This window comes from Eptatretus burgeri, chromosome 12 (genome assembly GCF_056783735.1).
Source record: "Eptatretus burgeri isolate ZD-2024b chromosome 12, Ebu_testis_v1, whole genome shotgun sequence".
Classification (NCBI taxonomy): Eukaryota; Metazoa; Chordata; class Myxini; order Myxiniformes; family Myxinidae; genus Eptatretus; species Eptatretus burgeri.
Genome location: NC_140972.1, coordinates 32,568,757 through 32,585,776, shown reverse-complemented (window position 1 = coordinate 32,585,776; position 17,020 = coordinate 32,568,757). Strand labels below are relative to the sequence as shown.

Here is a 17,020-nt window from a genome sequence, read left to right as displayed (position 1 = left end):
CAGAGCCACAGGCAGATTTAGGGAGGAAAGAGGGTGCAGTGAGTGGGGGGGGGGAGACCAGAGCAGAGAAGAGGAGAGTGTCGGTTGTGGGGGAGAGGGGAGTTAGTAGCACGGAGGAAGAGAAAAAGTAAAGGAAATTTGTGGTGCCGACACCTCCGCTGGCACGCCGCAGTTCCCGCCTCATGATGAATGTCATATGACAGCCATTTGTATTAAATTTTTATTTTACATTGGCCCCAGACATGATAAATGATTTGCATCTCAGTTTGCTTGCTCGGAGCCTTTGGGCCTTAACACATGCATCAGTGCAACGATATTCTCTGTCAAGCAGCTCAGGAACAAATAATCTAAGCATTAACCTGAGGTTACCTTTTGAATGCCAGGCGAGATCCTCACAACTCCTATACCTAGAAAGGCGTTTTATTTACGCAGTTTATTTATGCGCCGAAAGGCAATGTTGCCTCGGTCTTGCCTTCCGCGGCTTCCAAGCAACTATGGGACTTCAACTTGGAATTGTCCGTGGAGATCTGATCCGAAATGTTTCGTTACGAGGGACTAACGGGCTAGCCTTCAATTCTACCTCGAGGCACCCACCGCAACTACCTTTTGGTGGGATTTTTCGTGGGAACTACCTTTTTGGGACGTTGATGCTCTGTATGCGGCAACGCACCCACCGCAACTACCTTTTGGTGGGATTTTTCGTGGGAACTACCTTTTTGGGACGTTGATGCTCTGTATGCGGCAACGCACCCACCGCAACTACCTTTTGGTGGGATTTTTCGTGGGAACTACCTTTTTGGGACGTTGATGCTCTGTGTGCAGCAACTGCTGAAATGTTTTCACAAAAAGAAATGTGAAATGTATGAAAGAGGTTTTTTTGATTCGATGAGAGGATGTGCAAAAGGGATCCTTCAAAACGATGTGATGCTGCTGCTGCTGCTTCTTCTTTTTGTTCTTTCAATGTACCATCCTGGTTCTAACTTTGAAAACCAATCACATTACCGGCAAATTGAAATGGATTTGGCACAGAGATCTTGCCCATGACATCGGTGTAGGATGGTGCTGGGCCTCGATTGTCTTTTCTCTAAGGCTTTTCACGGAGTCTAATGGTAGCAGTTCCTCGTCAGCCGTTTTAATTGACCCCCTCCCTCCTCCTCCCACCAAGTAACCCCCTCCCTCCGTAATCAGCCAAGATGCATTGCAAAATCGATGCCTCCTGAATTTATTCATAGATACATTTTCCATTTCCGTGGCGCGCGGGTCGATGGAGGGTCATGTGTGTGCCTTTGCGATGGTGGCTTCGCCTTATTGGCAGCAGCGGCCTCGGACTGTCCTCTTGGCCGATACAATTGGGAATCTGTGATGCTACGGATTCCTCGTGAAATTGACAAATATACTTTGACTTTCTGAGCAGCTTCATCTTTAGCTTTGCTTAATTTTACTTTCATCTTATGATCTTCAAGAGGTGTACCACATGTAAGACCTGTTATTCATGTTTGGTTGCTCCTTGTGTTCTTGAACCCTCTGGGATACTTGAAGCGTTTTGCATCCACTCTCGTTTTGTTTTCGTTGGTAAGCTTGTTCTGACATTGCTGTATATGAAGAAAGGCATCCGGTTTATCATAGAGACAGCACAGCTTTCTTGTTTGCTTTCACCTTGTCAGTATATAGGCAAGCATCGAAGACCGCAATGGCTGTGGCGGCATTTAACTTCCGAAGAGGGCCACATTAAGGCAGATATTGTAAAAGCAAAACGGTATACCTGACGTGATAGCTTCACCCGGGCATGATAAGCAGGCCCCTCGAGAGTTCTGCCACCCTTTTGGCACGGACTTAGCTGGCAACAGCAGGATTGCATTGGCCAGTGGTTGTCTGTGCCTTGCACTTTTCAGCAGGCCTGGCTAATTGGTTTGGTGCTGCGATGGGGGCGAATGCGAGCTTTGGCACCATCGGGCCCACGGCGACCATCTTGGCTGCCGTCCATGTTTTACAGCGGTCTAGACCTCTTCCTACGAAGCCAAGCATGGGGCAGACAGGCCGGAGCTGGTGAAAGCCCTTTGCCGCCTCTTGGTCTCGACTCTCTGTCCTGACATCAACAAATATGTTTGTGTGCCATACCTCATGGAGTTTATGTTGGTGAGTTTTAATATTGGTCCAAAGAGTTCAGGCTTCTGGGGTCAGTATGTCCTGTACAATGAATCTTGAAAGTGAAATCCCAACTCGTGCAGCAGAGATGTTTTGATGTTCCATCAAGATGTTGTCACTCCATAGGAGATTGTCTTTCCAAAATCAAATCGAAGAAATGTGTACATTTACTCTTTGTGTCGTAGGTAAAGGGACCTCCTTGTGCTCATCAATCTCGACTTTGAGGCAGTTGAAGGTCAGTGGCAGCTCATACATCTGCACTGATCATGTGATGCTTTCTAACCCTGTCGGTGAAAGAGAAACTCCCACATTCACAGCTTACTGAAAAGTGGTTGCACTGGCGCCCCTTACTGGTGCTCGATAAGTTCACAACCAAAGGATCTGTCAAAGACCCTGGACTTCCTGCTATTCTCGTGAGTTAGCTCTTCCATTTCTCTTGCATATTTTCAGTAAATGTTTACATCATGTTGGGTGGGCCCAATGTGCCTCTTCCTTTAGTGACATTTGTTTGATGAGAGGTAGGTCGAACTTCATGTGGACTAGTGTTATTAATCAATGGCTTTGGCTCAGATTTAGATGATCTTCATCAATGTGACACAATCCACTATCTTTTGTGTCTTAAGGTCCTGATTCATTATCTAAAGGGGTGTTGTGTAATGTTTAGTGGCTTGCCCACTTAATATCCTTGATGTTGTGGGAAGGCTTACCTTTTATTCTTAAGATGTCTTTGTGACAGAAGTTGGAATATATATATATATATATATATATATATATATATATATATATATATATATATATATATATATATATATATAATGAGAATCTCCATAGTTAGTTATCATGCGGAGGGGGTAAATTGAGGAAAAAATAATGGAAAGAGGAAGGATGGTAGAGAATATGGGTGGTAACTGGTAAGGAAGGCATTTAGGGAGGAGAGGAATGAATAAAAAAGGGAAGGAGATTTAGGGGCTGGGGGAGTAGATAGAGGGAGAATGCATCACATAAAGTATTTTTCTTTTTTTTAAACACTTTTATTTTTCATGTTTCATCCTGGTCCTTATCTTTCTGTCTTTCTTGTTTAGTCATCTTTATTCGAATCTCTCCCTTTGTGGAACTTCTCATTCTGCCAAGTTGCAATTGCGTTCTATTAGAAACCTTGACCCAGTTACTCTCCCCTCGTTCTCGGCTTAATGCCCACCTGTATTCATTCACTTACCTCTTCTTTCATCTTTGGATCTGTCTTCCTGAGACTGTTGTCTTGAGCTCTCCCCCTCCATGATTTCAAGTCTGCTGTCCACCACCACCTCATGGTCTCTTCCATTTATACTATTCAACTTTACTTCACCCACTGAAACCCAGTCACCCGTTCACATGTCACTCCGCTACTCACATCGTGACATGGGATCTTATTCACCTGTTTCTCCTTCAGCTCACTTTATACATGTTGACCTTTTGATACTTGTTGTTCCACCCTTCCATGAGCCTCGACACTTCCATTAATATAATGAGTAAATATAAGGCTGATGGTTCTAAAAAGAAAGGATTGGAGAGAAGAGTCCACTTGTTCTCAGGCAAAGAACACAAAATAATCAGATGACCCATCATGCCTTTCACCCTCAGTGATGTAATGTTTGTTTGCTTTTCCAGTAGTCTCGATCTGTTGTCGACGTTTGGTATAAAATTGTATGATTTACGATCTTGTCTCATGAGAACCATATCTACTCTCTAGCTGCTGCAGTCACCCTAAGAGGTTAGATGAATGGTGGTCCTCTAACGAGAGATCTATTCAGACATGAAATCGACCGGATTTTCATTGTTGATGGTGTAAAGCAAACTATAACCTTTTAGTATGGTGGTGGCAGCTCTTGGGGTTTGAGGTTGTAGCTGTGGCTGGAGAGATATTCCTTTTTAGGAAAGCTAGTGTATAATTTATAAGCAAGATAATTGTCCGTTTTATATAAGCTCGGAGTACTCTGGCTCTTTATGCATACGCGGGGCATAATTTGCATTAACAATTGCATTGCAGATATTGATATGTCTTTTTCAAATTGCAAAAGTTAAAGGCCCCCTTACAGGTGCAGCATGAAATGGAGGGTGAGAGGAAGGTCAAAGTAGTCCAACCCCTATGTTTTATTATTTTGTTGTGATTTTGTACTGATATGATAGGAGGAGATATTTGGCTATTGCTACATACCTATTGTGCTGACATGGAATCCTGCCCCCATGTACTGTATGTTTTTGAAAGTTCTTTGGGGCACATGGAATGCTGCCCCCTTTCAAAACCCCCAACCTCCCTCTTGAATTGCGTACTCAAACTTGTGTTGCAAAATAGAAAAACGGAACAGAAGTAATATTTTTTTACAAGCAAGCAAATCTGCTAGCAATCAAAATTGTCTGGCAATCAATTTGATTTGGTCAAAAACGACAGCAATCGAGCGTTGAAATTGTGTGCATCTTAAAATGGCACTAAATAAGTTGAACCATTAGTGGAAGCCTTCACCAATTCGCTTTATTAATTGAGATCTGCATATCAATTCATTCACAAAGCATACCTGCGATCACCACATAGGTAGTTATTCGCTCGCTCGATGCACGACTCGCTGAACAACTGGTGTGATGGCAGTTTTTTTTTAACCTCGTCCACCAAAGGTGGACAGAGGTTATGTTTTCACTCCTGTTTGTTTGTCTGCTTGTTTGTTTGTCTTGGTTTGTCTGGCTGTGAGTAGCATATCTCAAAAAGTTATGGACGGATTCAGAAGGAATTTGGTGAACATGTTGGTTGTGTGACAAGGACGAAATGATTCGAATTTGGTGAAGATTCAGTTCTGGATCCAACATATATATTTTAACCCTTTGAACTCTGAGCTCCTTGGACTTTCAGCTCCCCCGCCGAGGGCTCCCTGGAGAAAAATCCGGCCGCTTGGGAATATGGAGGTTTGAATAGCGGTAGGTAAAACGGCCACTAGGGTTCAAAGGGTTAAGTGATTCTTCACCATTGAGAGATGGGGCTAAAAATTATATATAGCATGATTTCTCAAAAGGTTATGGATGGATTCGGATGAAACTTAGTGGACCAGGTGGGTTTCTGACAAAGATGAATTGATCCTATCTTGGTGTGAAGATCCAGATCTGCATCCAGATCCAATAATTTTTTTTTTTAATTATCAAGTGATTCTTCACCATTGCTGGATGCGGCCAAACATGATAATATATAGTATAATATTTCAAAAAATTGTGGATGAGTAATGACAAAACTAGGTGGATGAGTTGGGTAGATGACAAGAACAAGCAGATTACATTTTGGTTCAGTTCAGGTCCGAATCCATATCCGACCTATCAGTGGAATACAAAACATAAACTGTTCAGCCAGGTGGAGGTGTGTGCTCTACCAAGTGCCATTCTAGTGTTTTTTTGTTTTGGTATTCACTCTTCACCGACCTATTCCTCTCTGTACCACTTCATGTAACTCACTAATCTATTTCAATATATACAGATTTTATTGTGTATTACTCACAAATGATGAATGCCAGGATTTCAACTGAAGATCTTTTTCCATGTGAGTTTGCATAGTGGTCTGTGGTATGCCAAGTTCACTAACTCTCTTCCTTGTTGATATCCTCGGTCTAGTTTTTCTGTGATTCTATCAGAACTTTAATTATCCAGTTTATTACAATATTAACAGAAAAATCTCACACTCTTGTTGAATGGTTCATGTTGCACCAAGTGAATCTATTTAGAAACTAATGACAATGATGTCAGCTATTGAACAAGGATGATGGCATTTAACTCTTTAATTTATTTTTATTTCCTTGGGATTGGTCTAAGTTTCTGTAGATCCACTTTGTCAGCCAATGATAAATGCTGTTTGCTTATGAGGATATGAATCAATGAAATTGGAGCCGATAAGGCAATGAATCAGACATCACGATGTCTCGAAGAGCAAACAGCTCAACAATTACACACACAAACACAAACCTGTAAACCAGCTTCTCGGAGGCTTGGGTTGAGGGACTGCATGAGGACTTGTGTATGTTTGTGTGTGCGTGTGTGCAACTTTCAGTCAGTCATTTGAACAATATTTGGGCGTTTGAATCATGATCCCTTCCCAAAACGGAGGTGAATATTTTGAGCCCTGGGAGTACTCTCTTCCACCTTCTAAAACCCACAAATGGAGATGACAACTAATGACACATAATCAAACACACAAGGTAAAACCTCATTGATCTGGTTGAGATTTAGCCAAAAGACTGACATTGAGAGATGAGAAAAATGAAGGATCTGATGTATAATCTCATTTTTTTTTGACAAATGTCTACTTCTCACTCCTTGATGCCGATGCATGGCATGATTGATAGAAATCTTACCTTGCTCTTGTGCGCTAACAATGAGATAAATCCATGGAGATATCCTTCTCCTTTCAGAAGCTATTCAATACAAGCTGCACTTTCTATTCAATCGTTGAGGAGCTTTGTCAGATGTTGTTCCAAAGCTTTGAGAAAGCCACACTCCCCAAGGCCACAAACAGACACCAAGATGGATGCTGTTACTTCTAGACTAAGTCTGCTAAACTTCTCATAGCACTTACTAGTAAAGCAAAAGCCGATTGTTCACCAAATCTCAACAATGTAGAAGGCTTTCTTCGTATGAGGCCAATAATGTTGAGGTGATCTTTGGCATTGTACTTCTGTGAACACCACTAATTTAATAAGGCTCGATGTATGAAAGTATCATTGAGAGGGTTCTTTCTTCAGTCTTCTATATCCTGCATCAGATCGTGCGTTAGACCGGGAGGTCATGCTGGACAATGGTTGACCCAACATAATGAAGACACGAGCACATTTGACCATATGCAAGGTAAGTGGAGTTCTGATTGATGTCAAAAGCTTCGCGACCCATTAAGATGAAATGGCACAAAAGTTTTTGAGCCACCATGGCATTTGCTCAGCTCGCCAAGTGTCTTAACCAAGGTCCTCTGCACTAATGGATGCACATTTACACCAAATGGAGTTCTGTGTGTGAAGGTACCTTGCAAAACAGCATTGTCAGCCAAGTTGGTGATGAATAAATGAAGTCCTGCATACATAAGGAGTCTTATTGCAGCCTCTGATGCCGTTACAGTTGCTCTAGTTGAGCGGGCGCCATCTTTAATTTATTAAGCCAAAATGCACCGTCAGTTTGCGAAGCATTTGCATACTGAAAAGTTGATTCGACTCATCAATGTTATCTCTCATTCCTCGCAAGATGCTTGAAAAACATTTGGATGGTTTATCTCGAGAGAAAACCTTTATTTCACAGTCCCCTTTAAAGCATGGTTGTGCACTTGGCTTTGATTCAAACATTAATGGTCCTTGCCAGTAACCGTCTGTGCAAGGTAATCATTTTTTCTTTGAAGCAATCCGTAAAAGTGAAAAGCACACTTGTGTGATTTTACTTGGTGTCTTTATTCTGCTAAGAATCGGCCACGGTGCTTTTGTAAAAATTGGACACTTTGCCAGAGTTTTGAAGGAAGCTGGACATTTGGAATTGAACCAGCATGGGCCAGATCACGTTTCCTTGGCTTTGCTGGAGAACAGAATGTTAGCACTTTAAGTTGCTTCCCCGAAGGCACAGAAATGCAACCCCGTTCTTCAAGATAGTCTCAACGGGTGGTTTGGTTATCCACAGCCATGAGGTCAACTCGGCCTTCTAAATAACCGGGATTCTGGTCTTGTCTGGCAGGTTTAGCACTTAGCAGCAGTTTTATCTCTCAAACGGGATTTGGAACTACAGGTGGACATTACGGCCCCCTTCGTCCTGAGCACAATTGTGGAATGGCATGGCTGCTCTCTTCGCCAAATTAGCCATCTGCACATAGTCACCTTTAGCAGCCACCTGGCCCTCTCCTGCTTTCTTTCTGTTGAAAAGTGGCCAAAGTATCTACCGGCGAGCCTCACAGAATTTCTGCAAGAACGATGACCTCTGAATACCGTTATTGACCAGCACAAGGTAGGAGAATGATAATTAGGTTTTATTTGTAGAAATGCACGAACCATCAAATTAATTGGGTACAGTGACAATTTCATCGCAATGGCCAAATCCTCTGGAGAGCTTGGAAATGTGTTTTGAAGTCATGACAATGTGACATGCTAGTTCAGTGGCTTTATGTATTGCCTGCCATCCCACATTGTTTGGAAGTGAAGGCACACTAGTTCAAGACTTTGACTATGGCCATGTGGATTGCATTGCAGAAAAGCTTGGTTCAGAGTATGGAAGACGCGATCACAGGAGCAAGTGACCACATGTCGGTGCTGAGGAAGGAGGCTACTGCACATTGGCGGCACATCAGATCTGAACTTTGTGCAGCCTGTCAGCAGCAAAGAAACCAAAAGGTACTGTTCGGAGTGGAGGAGGGAGGAGGGAGGAGGGAGGAGGGAGGAGGGTAGGGAGAAAGTGAGCATGGAGAAGTGTCTGTTTAATTTAATCAAATAGAAAACTTTTGGAAGTAATTTGAAATAGGTTTGGTTGGCCTGTTTAACATTCTCACCTGATCTTATAGCTCATGATGCGAAGATAATGCAGATTAAAATCCTGAATATTGTGTATTATTGTCAATATAATTTATGTAAAAGGACACCAAGGTCTCCTTTTGTCTTTCGTCCCACATGTGATTTATGTCCAGGCTCGTGTATAAAAAGATTGCTGTATATCACAAAGGTAACTAGAAAGAAAAAAAAATCAAAGATTGCAGACCACCGCAAGGACTTGTCTTATGTGGTTTTATCGTAACAATTTTATACATCGACTCACATTCTCATTGTACATACTTTATAGACGTACTCGCATTCTAATTGCACATATTATATAGAGGTACTTGGTTGACAAAATATAACGTATAAAAATTGTGGTCCGTGTTGGCACATTATGTGCGTACAAACAGACAAACAGACAAAAACAGACAAACAGACAAAAACAGACAAACGAACCCAAATGCAATACACTCTCCTCTGGCGAGGGTAACTCTCGTGATTTATTTATTTTGGCTTATTTAACATTGATGATTTGTGAGTGAGAGCAGCAGGTGAATTTGTAGTTAGAAGTGGCTGCAGTAGTTGTCTTCTTCCAGGTGAGGCAGTCCGTATTATGGAACGTAATGGTTTACATGATTTATACTGGAAAGCATGTCATTCGCTTCATTTGCTCATACTTGGGGTCACCATTGATATGATGCATTATCTTTATTTATTTAGTACTATATTCCATGCCATTGGTTTCAGATAAATTCCAGTAAAAAGGAATTCTGTTATGAAGAATAAGTAGATACAGTGTATGACTGACTGTAGTTGCTTGAAATGCTGCAAGGAAACTGGCTTTGATGTTCCTATACGAATGACCACAATGCTCATCATGCAGGGATCCGTGTGGCTCATACCCCATGTATTGTGTTAATTTGTCTATTGTTTATGCAAGTCCTTGTATTTCATGTAAAAGTGCATTGATATCTCCTCATGTCCTTGTTTTGAATGTGATATGTACAAGCTTCTCCACACAAGCCTGAAATCGCTGTGTGTGTACACACACACATACACACACATATATACACATACACATACACACACACACACACACGTACCCAGAATTGCAGAGCAACGCTCATCCTACCCCTCCCATGCCTCCTCTGACTCCACCCCTTCCCTCCTGACCCCCACCCCTTCCCCTCCCCTCTCTCCTCCATCACCTCTTCCCCTTCCACCTCCTCCCACCCAACACATTCTCCTCCCTCCTCCCACCCCTTCCCCTCCCTCATCCTACCCCACTCTCTCCGGACTTCCATCCTACCCATTCCCCTTGCTCCTCCCACCCTATTCCCTCCCCCCGGACTGCAACCCCATCCCTTCCCGTCACTCCTCCCATCCCACTTCATCTCCACCCAACCCCTTCCCTCCCTCATCTCACCCCTTCCCCTCACCCATCCTACCCCCTCCCATGCCTCCTCCGACTCCACCTCTTGCCCTCCCACCTCCTCCCACCCAACACCTTCTCCTCCCTCCTCCCACCCCTCCTTTCCCTCATCCCACATCATTCCCCTCCAAGAATAATTGCCACACCAGATATTGCTGCATGCATCCTGCCCAATAGGAAATGCCTGCCACACGTTAACCTGTCTGTTCAGTTCTGGGGGTAACCAGGAACAATTTTAATTTTAAAAAGGCTCGTTTAGCTATACAGTTGCATCTGCAAGAAAAATATTTGGCCACATAGAGTTGTTCTCATTTTACTGGTATTTATTTTATTACCCTCCCCTTTTTGCCTGTATGTTTGTTACTTGGTGAAATTTTTCTTTTGCCAAGTATGTTGGTCTGGAGCATTTGTCTATCTGTCTGTCTGTCTGTCTGTCAGTTGGTTAGTCACACGATTTTTGGCCCCAAGTTTTGAAGCTATCGTTCTGAATTGTTTTATGTATGTAGTTTAGCAGCAAAGAACAGCAACGCTAAATTTTGGTGAAGATCCGAATCTGGATCCAGACAGGAGGAATATTTAATTTTTAATCAAAACATAGACCAATTAGCGCACTGTAGTCCCAAGAAGGAAGTTAGACATAACAACACGCACGCACGCACGCACACTGACACTTATTTGCATAGATATTCATAAGGTCCAAGGAAAGCATAATTCTTCAAAGTTTTTCCTCGATGCAGTTCAATTTCTGATGATTCAATTAAATTATGTTTCATTTTTTTTCAGATCCCCAACTGATAGAAGTTGGTGACACGAGAAGAAATTGTATACGAGTACTGTGTGCTATCGCTAGCTAAACTGAAGTCCATAACAGCAGTGAGAAGAAAATTCACCATGCATTACAAGAAAGATGTATCACACAAGAACTCAATTATCAACTGGATAAAGAAGTTTAAAGAAACGGATTTAGTGAATGATAAAGTACGATTGGGAAGGCAACAAATCAGTGAGGACGCTGCAGCAACTGTCCAGGAATCATTTGAGCAATTTTAAAAATTATTTTTTGTATACAATGTTGAGGCTCGTATGAGAACCAACACACATAATGTACAACAAGAGGAGCAGGAGACGAGAGGGGCAGGAGCGGGAAGGGAAAAACAGTGTGGAACAGAGACATTAGGAGATCTGTGGAAGGGAGAGGGAAATGGTGGAGTACACAGGGTAAACAAGATGGACACTACAGGAACATTCAGGTCTTTACACGACAGGGATTTTCAGGAAGGAAAGCAGGGAAGTTGAAGGAGGTGTGTTTAGGGCGGATTAGCGAGGGTAGAAAAGATTATGGTTTTGGATGGGGGAAGAAAAGAGATGTTGGTGAACAGATGTTTTGAAGACCTGGAGGGAAGAGTGGGATTGAAGAGAGTGTGGGAGTTTTTTTTTTTCCAAAGGTCAGAAAAAAGAGGAATGAAAGAGTGAAGTTGAGCAGTGATTCCTGATTTTGGTAGTTTTACCAGAAGGGGGTTGCTGGTGGACCTTGAATGCCCTGCAGAAATATGGGGGGACACATAACTCAGACAGAGCAGGGGGGCAAGGCTGGAGAGGAGATGGTAGAAGACGGAAAGACCAATACAACGAGCTGCCTGTGGTGAGAGAGTGAGAGACCCAAAGACTCAGCCTCAACGTGGGAGATACCAATCATCCTAAATGCCTTGGTTTCCACAGCGTGAAGCAGAGAAAGGTGAGAGGCAGGACCAAGATGAGGCCCAGAAGGGAGAGCAGTATTCCATCAGGCTGTGGACAAAAGCTTTGTCTGTGGTCAAGAGCTCAGGTGTGCCAAGGAAGGACTTTGCACAATGGAGGATGCCCAGTCAGTGACTGACTTTGGAAGCCAGCTTGGAAATGTGGCTTTCCCAGGAAAGATCATGGCAGATCGTGAGACCCAGAAACTTGAATGAAAGGACTTCTTCAAGAGGATTGTTGAGAAAATATATGGGGGTTTTTTCCAGACGGTCCTTTCGGAGAGACATAGTGAGAGTGTGAGATTTGTCAGGATTGAAAGACATGTTCCACGTGTTGGACCAGTTTGTAATTTTATCCAGTACTGCAGAGAGTGAAGAAGCTGCTGCTTGCTGATCTGAAAGATGACAGATGCTACGGCACAGGGTGGAGTCATCAGCAAAGAGATAAAGAGGATTTTCCAGAGAGTCAGAGAGATCATTGATGAAAACCTGAAAAAGAACAGGGCCCAGAACACGGCCCAGAACAAAACTTCCGGTTCCGGTTTTGAGCGGCAAGAGGTCTCCTTCGGGGCTCCCTGCTGACATTCTCAAAGTTAAGTTCCGGTTGTTATTTGTCCCGTTTTAACTGTTTAATTTTCTCACCTACATGTTAATGTGTGTTCCTAGTTCGGTTTTGTTTCAAAAATCGTGCTATTTTGTGAGTATTTTTGTCGACGTTCTTACTTGGTGTTTGAGGCCTAGTCCTAGGTTTGAGGCCTACCGGTTCCACTCGGTGTTCGATCGTTTTTTTTTGTTTGTTTGTTTGTTTTTTCTCCCCATTACCTTCAATTTCTATCCTCCCCATTACCTTCAATTTTCATCCTCCCCACTTTCCAAACATCCCCCATTCTCCCAACTAATCTCTTTCTTATCTCAAAAAAAAAAAAAAAAAAAAAAAAAAAAAAAAACCCAACAACAACAATAACAACAACACGCTCACCTTCTCCCGATTCTGCTACTTCTTCTTCCTCTTAACTTCCTCCTCGTCTTCCTCGATTTCTTTTTTTTTTACACTTCCATGACCTAATCTGTTGAACTCTCTCATACATTAATATTAACAACAAAAACGATCTTATAATGCTTCATCTTCCTCTCTCACACTTGTGGTACTCTTTACTGTTTCACAATGCACTTCTCTTCTGCTATTTTAACAGACTGCTCTCATTTCGACCTCTCCTTCATTCCTTGCCTAAAAAATCCAACTATTACAGCGCTTCTTCTCTCCATGCTCTGAATTCGCCTTCATTGCATCCATCAAGAATTGTGTTAAATCGCATCTCTGACCTAAAACTTTTAAAAACCACAGTTTGCCATGGATGCTCCCTTTCCATCAACCATTCTTTTTTTCCAACTTCAGTGCCAACTCACCCCCCTCACCCCTCACTCTCACTCTCAAAGCAACCATCCCACTCTTCTCCCTCCAAGCCTCCCTCTCACCTCTTTCAAAATTCCCCCCTCACCTTTCTCCCACCTTTCATCCCCTCACTCTTCCTTCTCTAAGTTGCCCCCCTCTCATCCACCAACCTGCCTCCCTCCACTGCCCTCTCACCTCCATCTCTTCTCTCCACCTCCTCAAATCCTCAACTGCCATCTTCCTTGTCTCTTGTCCCCCCTCTCTCCCAGCACCACAGAGCCTTTTCTCCTCCTCATTCGGCCCCCTCCCTCGCTATTCTGCAATACCCCACACTCCTTCAGCAACCCTCCTTACCTCCCCCTCGTCCCTCGTCCTACCCTCCCCCGCCCCCTCCACCTCCTGCACCCAAAGCCTCCTCCCCTACCTCTTCATTAAAAGTGTGGACCTCAAATATCCGGGGCCTTCGCTCAAACCTTTCAGATCTTTCCATGCAGGTTGCCACTGACAAACCAGACATTATCTGCCTAACAGAAACTTTCCTCTCCCAAGACGTGTCTGACTCCCAAGTATCTCTCCTGGTTACTCCCTCTTACGGTATGACAGACCTGAGCCTCGTCCTGGTGGAGGTGTTGCTCTCTTCATCAAAGACTCTATTCCTCACTCTCCCTGCACTGCTCTCACTCCCCCACACCCCCAGGAATACCTCTGGCTTCGGCTTCCCCTCCACTCCCACCTCATGTTTATATGTGTACTGTACCGTCCACCGAACAGTGATGACTCCATCTACACCTCACTCTCCGAAAACATGGACCATCTTCTATCTTCTCATCCAAACTCTCTCTTCCTCTTATGTGGCGACTTCAATTTGTCATCACGCCAGTTGGCTAGGTGTGGGTACCTCTCTCACCTGCCATGGGACGTCAGCAAAAGCTTTCTGTGACTCATTGGGACTGACTCAATCGGTCAACTTCCCGACCCGGATCTCAACCAATGGTACTCCATCTCTTCTGGATCTGATTTTGACAAATTTCCCTGACAATATCTGCTGCTCTTCCTTCGCTCCAATTGGTTCTTCTGACCACGTCCTTGTTAAAGTGGACATCTCTCTGGCTGTCATCAGAGAACCACCTCACCGCCGTCGAGTCTGGCATTTCACTCAAGCCGACTGGCAGGGTCTCCGAGCAGCCATCAAACTTACAGACTGGTCTCCTATCACTACTTTCTCAAACATCAACTCATCCTGGGAATTCTTTCAAAGACAACGGCCTTGAGGAACTCCAGCCTGGACAGGAAGAGGAGATGAGAGAACTCCATGAAGGGCTACACATTGGCCGCAACAGGAGAGGAAGTCTGTGAGCCATGAGTGGAGAGTCCTTGGATACCATAGGAAGAGAGTTTGGTGAGCAGGGCAGGGTGCCAGACCATATCGAAAGCACTCGATATGTCTAAGGAGATGGCTCTGATTTAATATCTGGCATTGAGGATCCCATCTATTGTTGGGAGAGCAGAAGCAGCATATCCACGGTAGAGTGACGTGGTCTGAATCCAAATTGATAATTGGAAATCAAGCCATTGGGGAAGAGGAATGATTTAATGTCAGAAGTGATAATGGATTACATAACCTTGTTGATGATTGGGAGAAGGCTGATTGGTCTGTTGTTGCAGGGATCTGTTTTTGCACCTTTTTATGCAGAGTGGTACTGTTTGCTGATTTCCAAGCAGATAGCAGATGACCTTGAGCAAATGAGACAATAGAACAGAGAGAGGGTGAGCAAGAGCAGCAGAACAGGTTTTTAGGACACGTGGGCTGATGCCATCTGGACTGGTTGCAGAATCTGAGTCGAGGTTTGACAGCAAAGTCTCCACCTTGTCAGAAGAAAGGTATACAGAGTCCAGGAACAGCTAGGTGCGATTGGGTAAGATCAGTCCAGAAAGAGATGGGTTTGGGACACAAGATTTTGAAGCAAACACGGAGTTTAGGCGTTCAGCCTTTTCACGTGCAGTGTCAGCTGTTCGCCCAATGATATCTACGTAAATCATTGCTACGTTTATCACTTGAATTTAACATGCCTAATACAACGGTGCACAAAGACTGAGCGTAGTGGCGTGCGCCTGTAATCCGGCTACTCGGAGGTTTGGGTTGGAGGATCGCTTGAGGACGGGAGCACTGCGCTGGGCCGCGCTATGAGAGGGTGTATGGCAGCCCGGAATCATGGCGAAACCCAATCCTTATCCCTGTGTCGTAAGAGGCGACCAAGGTTGCGTCAGGAAGGGCATCTGGCATAAAACCTTTGCCAAATCAGTATGCGGATCATAATGGATGATCCGCTGTGGCGACCCCTAACGGGAACAGCTGAAAGATGAACAACAACAACATACAACAGTGCAAAAAATTCTCAAAGCTATGTTGAATCAACATGCTTACAAGATACAGGGAGTTCAAATGTTAAATGAGGAAGAGTACGATTGAAGGTACGAATTTTTGTCAACTCTTCAAATATGTATGTTAAAAAATACAAATGTATGTCCTCAATTCCTCAGGGTTTCTTGATGAAGTGACATTTTATGATGAGGCAACAATCCATATTTCTGGTAAAATCAACCGTCACAACTATCACATTTGAAGGACAGAGAAACCTTCGGAAATTTGACAACATGAAAGACACCCCAAAATTCATGTCTGGTGCGCTCTCAGAAAGTCACACATTATCGGTCTTTTCTTTTTTGAACGAGCAACAGTGAATGGTGAACCTCATCCGAATGTTATCGAATTTCTTCGTCCCTGAACTACGTCGATTGAATATTTTAGACAGCACATTCTTCCAGAAAGACGATGGACCTTGCCACTTTGCTTGTGGTGTGTGAGAGTTTTTGGATGTTGTCTTCCCAGAGAAGTGGATCGGTAGATGTGGATCACTTTGTGTCGCCTCCTCATTCCCCTGACCTCATTGGACTTCATTGGGCCATGTAAAAAATGTTGTTCATTCATGAAAACACCATTATTTGAAGGAAACTAAATCTATAATCACAATGCAATTCATGACATCACTCAGCAGCAACTGGAGAATGTTTTTGGAGAATTAGAAAATCGGATTGAAAAATGTATTATGGAAGATATGTTGAAATGTAAAAAAGTTGAACTGTATTGTATTCATTGTTTAGAAATTGTGCTTTTATGCACCATTTACAGCTTGTTTTTATCATGTGTACATCAAAAGTTATTAAAGTTCAAAGTTTCACAAGGACTTCATGGATACCCTGGACATATTGGGATGGATGTCACCTCTGGATAACTCTGAGAGCAGAGTGTGCTTTGAAGAGACCATGATCGCCAGTCACCCCAGAACTTCCCATGTAATCCTACGCCCAGAGTCGTGTTACTATATGCAAACCCCCAAGTGCAAGCAGGTACCGTGCCGGTGGTTATGCAACAGACCTCAGTCAGTCGGCTGAGCGGAACCAACGTTGCATTATCGCATCTGAGATCAAACTTGGCTAACAAATCAGTGCTGGCCAAACAACTCATTAGTCTTATGCCACCTGTTATGGGTCTTCCATCTTTTTAACGATAAAGATTGGGACTGAGGTCGGAAGAGGAAACAAGGCAGAAAAGGTGTTGATGAAATAGAGAGAGACAAATAAGCAGCACAACCAAGGCACCTAAACCACCAAGCAATGTGGTAAATTATTGTATTAAACCAATAAACACGTGCAAAAATGCTAAACCATACAGGTGGTACACTGATATAAACCAGAATGTGTTATGGGGAATAATCTTAGTGTAATCTGATTAAGAAACAACCTCCAT

General features: G+C 43.4%; 1 protein-coding gene across 5 annotated transcripts in view; it reads left to right on the top strand.

The window, feature by feature from the left end:
- LOC147015367 (uncharacterized) overlaps window positions 1-13,220 on the top strand; it is a 53,246-nt gene extending 40,026 nt beyond the window's left edge. For all 5 annotated transcript variants that reach the window (XR_015050303.1, XR_015050305.1, XR_015050306.1 and 2 more), the window contains 2 exons: window positions 8,373-8,513; window positions 10,867-13,220. Coding sequence is in view for 1 of the 5 variants with exons in the window: in XM_085850042.1 (XP_085706168.1) it covers window positions 8,373-8,513; window positions 10,867-10,878 (153 nt within the window). In the remaining 4 variants the exon portion in view is untranslated. The remainder of the gene's footprint in view (window positions 1-8,372; window positions 8,514-10,866) is intronic.
- Window positions 13,221-17,020: the final 3,800 nt, after the last annotated feature.